General features: G+C 41.8%; 1 protein-coding gene across 39 annotated transcripts in view; it reads left to right on the top strand.

Annotated features, from left to right (window-relative positions):
* The window catches only part of MACF1 (microtubule actin crosslinking factor 1), a 378,870-nt gene that overhangs the window by 242,423 nt on the left and 123,904 nt on the right, over positions 1–12,543 (top strand). For all 39 annotated transcript variants that reach the window (XM_063782390.1, XM_063782385.1, XM_063782389.1 and 36 more), the window contains 7 exons: positions 733–966; positions 2,953–3,177; positions 7,319–7,837; positions 8,637–8,813; positions 9,081–9,204; positions 10,695–10,903; positions 11,262–11,579. In XM_063782390.1, the coding sequence (XP_063638460.1) occupies positions 733–966; positions 2,953–3,177; positions 7,319–7,837; positions 8,637–8,813; positions 9,081–9,204; positions 10,695–10,903; positions 11,262–11,579 (1,806 nt within the window). The remainder of the gene's footprint in view (positions 1–732; positions 967–2,952; positions 3,178–7,318; positions 7,838–8,636; positions 8,814–9,080; positions 9,205–10,694; positions 10,904–11,261; positions 11,580–12,543) is intronic.

Here is a 12,543-nt window from a genome sequence, read left to right as displayed (position 1 = left end):
TTATTATAAAAATGAACATAAAATTATTAACTGTTATATCTGTGAAGGAAAACTCATATGAGAACATATAGCAGAGAGACCCAATCTAGTCTAGGATTTCAGAAAAGATTATCTTGAAGAAATGTCACCTAAACTTGAGAAATGAAAGATATGTAGGCGTTAATGCATGAAGAGGTAGGAGGAGGAAGAGAACATACCAGGCAGAGGCTTATATATTGGTCTTGAGGTGGGTATGGTATTGAGCACAACATATTCAAGAACCGAAAGAAAGCTAGTTCGACTGGACTGCAAAGAACAAGAGGAAAATTAGGGAAAGTTGAAGTTGGAGGGGTAAGTGGGACCTGTATCACACTGGACCCCGCAGGCCACATTAAGGATAAGGAGTGATACCCAAGAGAGTATAAGGGCCCATCAGGCCTCGACTCTGCTAAGATCATGTTGTCAACACTTCTTTATGGAAAGAATGATCTCTTTGAGGATAATGCATTGCAAAATGAAAAATCTCTCATGTTCATGTTTATGGACAACCTCCTTTTTTGGCTTCACTAAATATTTGCTTAGAAAACAAAATCAAATTTCTTTGCATTGATTTAAGCCTAAACCTGAAGCAAATTGTAGTCAGGGACTATATACAGGACTATATGTCATCCTAGCCATTCCATCTTTATACCGTTAGAGGACTTAGAAGCACTAAAGTCGAAGGCTCTGCCATTCCTATTTTCTTGTGTTAAGGATTTACAGGATGACATTCAGAATCGTGCCACCTCATTTGCCACTGTTGTCAAGGACATTGAGGGGTTCATGGAAGAGAATCAGACCAAGCTGAGCCCACGTGAGTTGACAGCTCTTCGGGAAAAGCTTCATCAGGCTAAGGAGCAATATGAGGCGCTCCAGGAAGAGACACGTGTGGCCCAGAAGGAACTGGAGGAAGCAGTGACCTCCGCCTTACAGCAGGAGACTGAAAAGGTAATAGAGTGCTATGAAACTTGATATTTTTCAAAAAAGAAAATTTTGGTACCAACACAAATAAAAGGCAGTGAGGGGAAAACAGGCTTATAGCATGCACAGAATCATGAGGAAGGGCTACTTCAGGAGCTAGTCTGGTTTTTGTTTTTTGAGACGGAATCTCTGTCACCCAGGCTGGAGTGCAGTGGCATGATCTCGGCTTACTGCAACCTCTGCCTGCCAGGTTCAAGTGATTCTCCTGCCTCAGCTTCAGCCTCCCAAGTAGCTGGGATTACAGGTGCCTGTCACCACACCTAGCTAATTTTTGTATTTTTAGTAGAGATGGGGTTTCACCAGGTTGGCCAGGCTGGCTAGTCTGTGTTTTTACAAGAATCTTTATTTTTACAAGAAATGTCCAGGAGGAATTTAAGTCAGGACAGTTGGTAAAAAGTACATATTCCTATTCCTCCCCCAACCCCCAAACATCTTGCTATCTGTATACTCAGTCCTCTGACTAATTGAAAAATATCAGAAAGAACTTAGTGAGGAAGAGTATTATTATGGGGAGAAAAAAAGCAAATGGCTTTTTTTTTTTTTTTTTTTTTGAGACAGAGTTTTGCTCTGTTGCCAAGACTGGAGTACAGTGGTGCAATCTCAACTCACTGCAACCTCCACTTCCTGGGTTTGAGTGATTCTCGTGCCTCAGCCTCCTGAGTAGCTGGGACTACAGACGCATGCCACCACACCCAGCTAATTTTTGTATTTTTTAGTAGAGATGGGGTTTCACCATGTGGACCAAGCTGGTCTCAAACTCCTGACCTCAAGTGATCCTCCTGCCTCGGCCTCCCAAAGTGCTGGGATTACAGGTGTGAGTCACCATGCCTGGCCAAATGACATATTTTAATATGAGTCTAGACTGGTGATCTAAGAGTACTAGGGAAAAATATCTATGAAGTCTTAGTGAGCCAAAAGCTGTCCCCGAGCTGCCTCTATAGTTACGATGGGAATCGTGGCACTGGGATAAACCAAAGAGAAGCCAAAGTCTCAAATGACCTTCTGCACCCCACTCAGCACTGGCAGATTGAATTTGAATTCTTTGTTTAGCCTTGGATGCTGACACTAATGAGGAAAGTAGAGAACATGGAAAAGAAAAATAAATTACCTGAAGATGAATTTTGAAATAGATGAATATATAACTTGGCATAACCTATTTAATCTATTAAAATACATGTAGAGCCAGTAAATATAATTTCAGTGGCAAGTTGAAGAATTAAATGTTTCCCTATAGCCTCAGGTGAGAGAAAAAATTTAAAAAGAGCTAAATGTTCTGTTTAGTTGAGGAAAGGATGAAAGAAGTTTGTCTTTCCTTTAGGAAAGAGCAGCCAGGTAACTGAATGTGACTGTGCTATTTCTTACCCTACCAAGCCAGTCCGGCACTTCTGTGTACCTCAAAAGATTCTGTGAAGCTTCCTGGGGTGGCAGGACTAAATGACCTCTAAATAAAATATTTCTGAATCCTAGGATTTGTTTTGTTTTGAGACAGAGTATTGCCGTGTCACCGAAGCTGGAGTGCAGTGGCACGATCTTGGCTTACTGCAACCTCCACCTCCCAGGTTCAAACGATACTCGTGTCTCAGCCTCCTGAGTAGCTGCGTCTACAGGCATGCACCACCACACCCAGATAATTTTTTGTATTTTTAGTAGAGATGGGGTTTCACCGTGTTGACCAGGCTTGTCTCAAACTCCTGATCCTGAAGTGAGCCACTGTGTCCTGCCTCTTTTTTTTTTTTTAAAGCAGTAAGATATAATGAAATGTAGAGATATTTTTAATAATTTTTCAAAAGATTTTAAAATATATGAATTCTCTTTTGTATGTGCAAAGACTGTTTATACCCAGTCTTAGAATTAGCATAAAATTATCTCCTCCCCTTTACCCCATTACTTAACCTGTGGTTGTATGATTGAGTATGTAAAGCCTTCTCACTAGACTACCTCTGTGGCTTTCAGAGTAAAGCAGCAAAGGAACTGGCAGAGAACAAGAAGAAGATCGATGCTCTCCTGGATTGGGTAACTTCAGTAGGATCATCTGGTGGACAGCTGCTGACCAACCTTCCAGGAATGGAGCAGCTCTCGGGAGCTAGCTTAGAGAAAGGAGCCTTGGACACCACTGATGGTTACATGGGGGTGAATCAAGCCCCAGAGAAACTGGACAAGCAATGTGAGATGATGAAGGTAAGGGTGTTAGCTTATCCTCACTATGTTAGAGAAATCTCTCCTGCCCTGAGCAAGTAACCACAATCACCTTGCCCCTAAATCCAGTGAGCACTTCTCAGTTTGTATCTTCTTTGTTGTCTCAGCAGCTTTGACACTGTTGGCCACTCCTCTTGAAATACTTTCTCCCTTGGTTTCCATAATACTACTCTGCCCTGACCATCTTTCTTACTTTCCTCTGGCCAGGTTTTCAAATACTGATGTTTCCAGGTGTATCCTAGGCCCTCTTTTTATCTTTCAGAACATACTTTCCTTGGGCAGTCTCATCTACTCACAACACTGTAATTGCCATTTGCACTAATGAATTCTGTGTATGCATTTCCTTCCAGCCCTGATTTCTGTCCCGAGCTTCAAAACCGTATATAAATCTGTCTGCCTATTTGCAACTTGGGCCCATAAGCACATCAGCCTGAAAATGGAACTCCTATTTCCTATGATACTCCTCCCACAATTAAACATTCTCTTTCCTTTATTCCCACTTCATTGTCTGAACTGGACATCATCCTAGATTCCATTCTCTCTCTTACTCTCCTACGTCAAATCAGTCATCAAATCTTATGGTAATTATATTTCTTTCAAAGTCAGCTATACTTCTTCATCTTTATTGAGATATTATTGTAGTTTAGAACCACTGTCTGCTTTCACTGGTATTATTATAGTAGCTTCTACTGGTCTTCTTGCCTCTTGGTTTTTACCTTCCAGTCCATTCTCCTTACTACTAAGGAATCTTTCTAAAATGCCATATTCTTGCTTAGCCCTTTTTATGGTTCCCTGTTGCCCTCAAGATTACCTGGTTAACTCTCCTCTCAGCCCCTACCCACTGGGATCTAGTCTACTTATTTGGCCTTATCTGTCACCTTCCTTTATACTTGAGCATCTGCTTATATTGATTCCTTTCAGTTTATTGGCTAAACTGTGCTCTCACTTTCCTCTGGGCCTTTACATGCTCTTGGAACTTACTTGCTTCTCCATTGCATAAAGTAATGGAGGGGGCCCAGCTATTTGTTAATTTTTACTCATTCTTCAGATCTCAGCTTAGAGTTCACTTCCTCTAGGAAGCCCTTAATTCACCACCACTCACCAAAGTTAGGGTATATATTCCCCCATGTGCTCTTCTTTCTTTGATTTTATTTATTTATTTATTTATTTTTTGAGACAGAGTCTTGCTCTGTTACCCAGGGTGGAGTGCAGTGGCGCGATCCCAGCTCACCGCAACCTCCATCTCCTGGAGTCAAGCAATTCTCATGCATCAGCCTCCCAAGTAGCTAAGATTACAGGCATGTGCCACCATGCCTAGCTAAGTTTTGTATTTTTAGTAGAGATGGGGTTTCACTATGTTGGCCAGACTGGTCTCAAACTCCTGACCTCGGGTGATTTGCTCACCTCCCAAAGTGTTGGGATTACAGGTGCCCAGCCTATAAGTTCCTCTTATACCCTTTCCTACTTTGTAGCATTTCTCATTCGATATTGTTTTGTTGTCTGTATTGCCCTCTAGATGCTAGGCTTGAAAACGCACACTGTTTCTTACAGGCTGCCTGTTCTGTAACAAAACAAAACAAAAAAGCAGAAGTCACTTCTTACTGTTTATTTCTACTCATTTATTTATTCATTTAGTAATTACTGAATAGCTGCCATATGCCAGGAATTAGAAATAAGCCAGTGAGCCAACCAAGTAAACCATCTTCAAGGGCATCAACTGGCATATACAGGCACATTCTATTGAATGATTGAAAGAAGATTACATATTTAGGACACTTAAAACACATGGATCATATATTTTAGTGGTGACACCTTTATAGAAAAAATATTGGCTTAGCTGGAATACTTGTGTTCAGTGGCCTTTGTGGACCATTGTCATATTTTATATTAATAGGATTTCTGCCTCTTGCATGACGCTTTTCGAAGGTCCATTATAATGTGTCCCCCAAAGCCCTGGTAGTCTTATAAGAGGACAGAGCAAAAATGGTTCTGCTGTCATAGGGCGCCTCTGACACCTTTTGCTGGCAGCAGTCAACCTAATCAAGTGGTATCTCCATTCTAGGAAGGAAACTGCCTTATAGGTAGATGAGTTGGAAGGTGAGAATGAAGGACACCTAGGTGATATACAGACAAGGTTGTAGTACCGCTCCCACTTCACTATCTAATTGAGCAAGATATATTTGTCATTCCAGCTTTCTTTTTTTCTTCTGCTTTTTTTTTTTTTTTTTTTGAGACGGAGTCTCACTCTGTCGCCAGGCTGGAGTGCAGTGGCACAGTCTCGGCTCACTGCAACCTCTGCCTCCCGGGTTCAAGCCATTCTCCTGCCTCAGCTTCCTGAGTAGCTGGGATTACAGGTGCACGCCATCACACCCAGCTAATTTTTGTATTCTTAGTAGAGACGGGGTTTCACCATGTTGGCCAGCATGGTCTCGATCTCTTGGCCTCGTGATCCACCCACCTTGGCCTCCCAAAGTGCTGGGATTATAGGCGTGAGCCACTGCGCCCAGCTTTTTTTTATTTTTTAAAGACATGAGGCCTCACTTTGCCACCCAGGCTGAAGTACAGTGGTACGATCATAGCTCACTGCAACAGGTGTGGACTCACCATGCCTCATTAATTTTTTTTTTTTAAGAGACAGTCTTGCTATGTTGTTGCTCAGGCTGATCTCAAAAACCTAGCTTCAGTGATACTCCTGCATCAGCCTCCTAGTCACTCAGCTTTCTTGAAATGATGTGGGAAGCTGAGGCTATCAGGTTGCTGTTGATACAAGCTAAAACTAGACGATGATCTGTAGTCCTTCTCTAAGTAGTGGCGTAAACAGTATAGGTAGTCAGGAACACTGACAACTCCCACTGTCTTCTAGATTCAGGAAGAACATCCCAATATATGTTTCAAAACAAAAACTCACAGCTCTCCTCAAAGAACTCATTCCATTGGAATAGAAAGAAGGTCTATGTATAAGCACATAGACACAGTACATACAAATAAAAAGTACAAATTACTTATTATTACCCAGAAATACAGTTTAATCTCTAATTATTGAATTAATTTTCCATGGCTTTTCCTAGTAGGGACAGTCTTCATGGACACATGAGTGACATATTTCACAGTTAAGAACTTGCATTTTTTTTTTTTTTTTGAGATGGAGTCTCAAGTCTGTTGCCAGGCTGGAGTGCAGTGGCAGGGTCTTGGCTCACTGCAATCTCTGCCTCCCAGGTTCAAGCAATTCTCCTGCCTCAGCCTCCCAAGTAGCTGGGATTACAGGCACGTGCCACCATGCCCAGCTAATTTTTGTATTTTCAGTAGAGACAGGGTTTCACCATATTGGCCAGAATGGTCTCAATCTCTTGACCTTGTGATCTGCCCGCCTCGGCCTCCCAAAGTACTGGGATTACAGACATGAGCCACCATGCCTGGCCGAACTTACAATTTTTATATTGTCACATGTATGATTTATTCAGCTACCCTTCCACTAATGTAGATGATTATTAGTTGTCCATTTGTACAGTTTAGCGAAGAGAGTCAGGTTTGAGTTGCAGTTCTGTTCCTTAACAAACTGCATGACCTTAGTCAAGATATATAACGTCTTTTTGGTATTCACTTACTCTTAATATGGGTATTATATTGTCTACCTACATTATAGGTCGTGCCACAAAGCAAATGAGATAATACATGTAAAATCTCTTTGAAAACCATAAAGTCCTATACGTGTCAGTTCAGAGGGGATTAGCATGTGGCATACTGTTTAGAGAGTGACTGATATTGGTGATTTCTGAGCAGCTGGAAAAGTGATCTATTGAGTAGAGGTAGAGACCTCTCCCTACTTCTAGCTTATAGGTAGATGGTCCTTGAAGATTATAAGTACAACTTAAGAGTCAGCATCTAAATTAAAGGGCTATACCTAAAACAAGGGGCTGAACTGAATAAAATGAAGTTAACAGGGAAAAATGTGAGATGCAGCAAAACTGAGAGAGGTGTATGATTTGACAGCAATGTGGGTGAAAAGACCAAGGCTTAATGTAAGCAGACCTCACATGGAGTATGAAGTCCAGTCTTGTATACCTCAAATTATTGTGGATTCCCTACTGATTGTCCTTTGTTTGGGGGGATTTTTTTTTACCAGGCCCGTCACCAAGAATTGCTGTCCCAGCAGCAAAATTTCATTCTGGCCACCCAGTCAGCTCAGGCCTTCTTGGATCAGCATGGCCACAATCTCACACCTGAGGAGCAACAGATGCTGCAACAGAAGCTGGGAGAGCTAAAGGAGCAATACTCTACTTCCCTGGCCCAATCAGAGGCAGAACTGAAGCAGGTGCAGACACTTCAGGATGAGTTGCAGAAATTTCTGCAGGATCATAGAGAGTTTGAAAGCTGGTTGGAACGATCCGAGAAAGAGCTGGAGAACATGCATAAGGGAGGCAGCAGCCCCGAGGCCCTTCCCTCCCTGCTAAAGCGGCAAGGAAGCTTCTCAGAGGATGTCATTTCCCACAAAGGAGACTTGAGATTTGTGACTATCTCAGGACAGAAAGTCTTGGACATGGAAAACAGTTTTAAGGAAGGCAAAGAACCATCAGAAATTGGAAACTTAGTAAAGGACAAGTTGAAGGATGCAACAGAAAGATACACTGCTCTCCACTCAAAGGTAAGGGGGCAGTTCCTGGCATCCTTGGTGAAACAATCATGGCAGCCTTCACACAATGTAGGTAGTGTCTGGGGCTCAGAATAAGAACTCCAGGACACAGTAGGAGAGCTGATTTATACTTGGACCACGGGCAGAAGGTCTTCACAAACAATGCACAAAATGTAAAATACATAGGTACTAGCCCAAAGGCCTGATAGCTAGCTAATACCTAATACCTAGCACTGGCAGGAGTATGTCACACTGATGGTGAAGGTGGAAGTATTCCCCTTCCTGTATCCTGACCAGCAGACTTGGACTCCCAAGAGACATAGCACACAGGGGAAATTTAAACCAATTGCACAGTCTTTATTTCTGTCTTCATTTCACAGAGCATCTAGGGTGAATCCTTACCTTCCTTCCTATCTAAAGAACTTGCTCGCTCTTCTAAAGTTTAGAATCCAGTCAGCTCTTCTTACTTGTCTTATGCCTTCTGCCAACACTTGTAATCCCCAAGAAAGAATACTTTTTGCACTTCTTAACCCCTACCTTTGTCTGCAACCTTATGTTCATTTCTTTGGAAGCTTGTCATACATCTCATTAAATTTTCCTGGGAATGTAAGAAGGTCAAGGTGAATAGTATGGAGCAAACAATGGGGACCCACACTTAGAGATCATTGCTACCCATCTATCCATGGGTTCTGGCACTACCCTTATCTGAAGTTACAGTGAGTTGTCTGTAACAAAGCCAGGCCTCTTTGGGCAGCTGCTGCCTTTGGCCTGACCTTGCTTAAGTCTGCTTACCTTTCTTTCTCTGGCACAGTGTACACGATTAGGATCTCACCTGAATATGCTGTTAGGCCAGTATCATCAGTTCCAAAACAGTGCTGACAGCCTGCAGGCCTGGATGCAGGCTTGTGAGGCCAACGTGGAGAAGCTCCTCTCAGATACTGTTGCCTCTGACCCTGGAGTTCTCCAGGAGCAGCTTGCAACAACAAAGGTAAGTCGGGACACAGGCTGTGTTGTGGTGTCAAGACCTTGTATTCCATGGTGTAAAGTACCCCAAAATAAAGCAAATGCTTACATAAAATAAAGGCAGTGGTTGGGATGCCTTGGACGAGATCTGAGTGCTAAACACTTGCTTCTAATATTTATGGCTATGGGTAAACTTAGAATTATTCTGTAAAGCTGTTCAGTAGCTCCGGATTCCTAGAATCATCTTTGATTACTTAGATGTTTTTCTTTTGTTTTTTTCATGGACAAGCAGCAGTTGCAGGAGGAATTGGCTGAGCACCAAGTACCTGTGGAAAAACTCCAAAAAGTAGCTCGTGACATAATGGAAATTGAAGGGGAGCCAGCCCCAGACCACAGGCATGTTCAAGAAACTACAGGTATAAAGCAGCAACAGTATAATAGTACTCCCTTAATTCCTAGTATGTACCTCTATTCTGCAGTATGTCACATTGTGTTGTGCAAATATCTGTGGTGCCAGGCTAGAGGCTGAGAATATAAACATGAATAGACATAGATTGTCATCAAAGAGCTTATCCTCTAATGAACTTTATTCTTGCACCATTGAAGGACCTTCACAATCTGGCTTCAGTCCCTTTTCCCCAGGCATCTATCTTCTAGCCACATCTACTTCTTTTCTTTCCCAAGTAAACCACTTACATTGTATTACCCTTGAAGTTTTTCCTATTGCTTAGCCGATAACATTTATTGAATGCTTACCAAGCGTGGTGAAATCTTGCCCATGCTTCAAGATGTAGCCAAGAGTATATCATGGTGACTATAGTTAATAACAATATATTGTATACAGGCCGGGCGTGGTGGCTCACATCTGTAATCCCAGCACTTTGGAAGGCCGAGGCGGGCAGATCACGAGGTCAGGAGATCGAGACCATCCTGGCCAACAAGATGAAACCCCGTCTCTACTAAAAATACAAAACAAACAAACAAACAAAAAAATAGCCGGGCATGGTGGCAGGCGCCTGTAATCCCAGCTACTCTGGAGGCTGAGGCAGGAGAATGGCGTCAACCTGGGAGGCGGAGCTTGCAGTGAGCTGAGATCGTGCCACTGCACTCCAGCCTGGGCAACACAGCAAGACTCCGTCTCAAAAAAAAAATATATATATATAAAAAATATATATATATACACACACACATATGTATATACACACATACACATACACACACACACATATATATCGTATACTTGAAAATTGCTGTGAGAGTATATTTTAAGTGTTTTCACCACAAAAAAATGATAAGTATGTGAGGTAATGCATATGTTAAATAGCTTGGCTTAGCCATTCCACTCCTCAAAAGAAACGAAAGATAATTATTCTTCCTTCTGGGCTTCTCAAGGACAGTACTTCTAGTATTAATATACCACTTAAGATTTTATTTTTATCATTAATTGTGATGCGTCTTCCTCTGCCTATGCTCTGTTTTAAAGTCTTAAGTTGTAGATGTCAGATAAGATACTTAAGTATCTTTAGTCCTCAGCATCTAGTACAATTTCTGGTTCTTTGTATGCGGTAAATAACTAATGCTTATTGAACTTGGCTCTGATACTAATGCATTTCAAACTTATTCCTTCTATTGGTCTTAATGTCAATTATTATTACAATTACTATGTTCAGTGTAGGACTGGGCATGGTGGCTCATGCCTGTAATCCAGGCACTTTAGGAGGCCGAAGTAGGAAGATTGCTTAAGGCCAGGAGTTCAAGACCAGCCTGGGCAACATATTGAGACCACATCCCTATAATAATAATAATAATAATTATTATTATTATTATTATTATTTAATAATAAAGTCTTTAAAAACATAATACAAAAATTGACTCCACTCTTTCTTTTCATGGCCTGATTTTTCAGATTCCATACTCAGCCACTTCCAAAGCCTCTCCTATAGCCTGGCTGAGCGATCTTCTCTGCTGCAGAAAGCAATTGCCCAATCTCAGAGTGTCCAGGAAAGCCTGGAGAGCCTGTTACAGTCTATTGGGGAAGTTGAACAAAACCTGGAAGGGAAGCAGGTGTCATCACTCTCATCAGGAGTCATCCAGGAAGCCTTAGCCACAAATATGGTAAGATCTGTGTCCCAAGAGCTAGCATAGAGGGTATGTTTGCTATGTGCCATCATTACATAATGTTGAAAAAGTAACAAGAGGGAACCTAACATCTGTGAATCATCTAATAAGATTTAGAAATGATAACTAATCCATGTAAAGATATTTCTACCCAGTTGAGCTGGAATGAAAGTGGAGATAGCAAAGTCATGTGGTAGAAGGGGTGGAGAACTAAGGTGATGAGATGTGTGGTATTCTGGAGGCTCGGTTGCAGTCCTCCAGTCCCCCTTGTGAGATAGCATATAGTTATTAGTTTGTGGCTCAGATGTCCTGGAATAAGTGAACCAGGAGCTGACAGACGTGTTCTTCATGACAGAAATTGAAGCAGGACATTGCTCGGCAAAAGAGCAGCTTGGAGGCCACCCGTGAGATGGTGACCCGATTCATGGAGACAGCAGACAGTACTACAGCAGCAGTGCTGCAGGGCAAACTGGCAGAGGTGAGCCAGCGGTTCGAACAGCTCTGTCTACAGCAGCAAGAAAAGGAGAGCTCCCTAAAGAAGCTTCTGCCCCAGGCAGAGATGTTTGAACACCTCTCTGGTAAGCTGCAGCAGTTCATGGAAAACAAAAGTCGGATGCTGGCCTCTGGAAATCAGCCAGATCAAGATATTACACATTTCTTCCAACAGATCCAGGTGAGGATATATCTGCCATGTTAGCAGAATAAAGGGAAGAGAAGGGCAGGGAGAGAACCAGTATTTGCTGAGCGCATACTACATCAGTCAGTATACTGGAAACTACCTGCATTATCTTTGGAATTATTACAGTGATCCCGTAAACTAGGTATCATTTGTCCATTTTTTAAGCAACACAGTCAATATTTATTTTTCACTCTTACTACATGTTCAACCCAAATCAGCAGGGCCACTCAGTTCATCATAGTCACTCAAGGGATGCAGATTGATGGAGATTTCATCCTGATATAAGCTTTCATGATTACTGCCTCAGTGGTAAAAGGGCATATTATATTTATTTACATTTTATTAGTGAAAGCACTTTCCACAAAACCACCTATACCTTTCAAGAGGGTGAGGAAATGTAATCTCACCACTTACCTAGAAGGTGCAAAGCTAGAAATATTTGGTAAAAGTATTAACAGCTACCACAGATATATATCCAGAAGTAAAACTGCCAAGTCATAGTATATGCATATATTAATTTAATTCGACTCAGTAGTGGCCAATTTGAGCTCCAGAATGGCTGTACCAGCACACATTCCCACCTGTAGTACTTCAGCATTCCTGTATCTCTGCATTGCTGCCTTCGCTTTATCCAGCTTTCTAACTTTTTCCATATTAAAGTGGAATCTCATTGTTTGGTTTGGTTTGCTCTCCTTTTTGCTTTGAATGATTCCAAACTTACAGAAAAGCAGAAGAAATGGTCCATTAAACACCAGCATACTCTTCATCTAGATTCACCAGTTGCTAATTGTTTTCCCTCTCTTATAAAAATATAAAAGAGAGTATCATTATGGGCTTCTATATTTGTTATTACCATTATTCTTTATGATACTTAACGTTTTCCCAAATGTGGTCGGTGGGAGCCCCTTCAAGCTGTCTCCTGTGGCTTTTTGACATGTCTTCCTCAGCATAAGAGCAC

Source organism: Pan troglodytes, chromosome 1 (assembly GCF_028858775.2).
Source record: "Pan troglodytes isolate AG18354 chromosome 1, NHGRI_mPanTro3-v2.0_pri, whole genome shotgun sequence".
Lineage (NCBI taxonomy): Eukaryota > Metazoa > Chordata > Mammalia > Primates > Hominidae > Pan > Pan troglodytes.
This window is presented reverse-complemented; position numbering and strand designations above follow the sequence as displayed.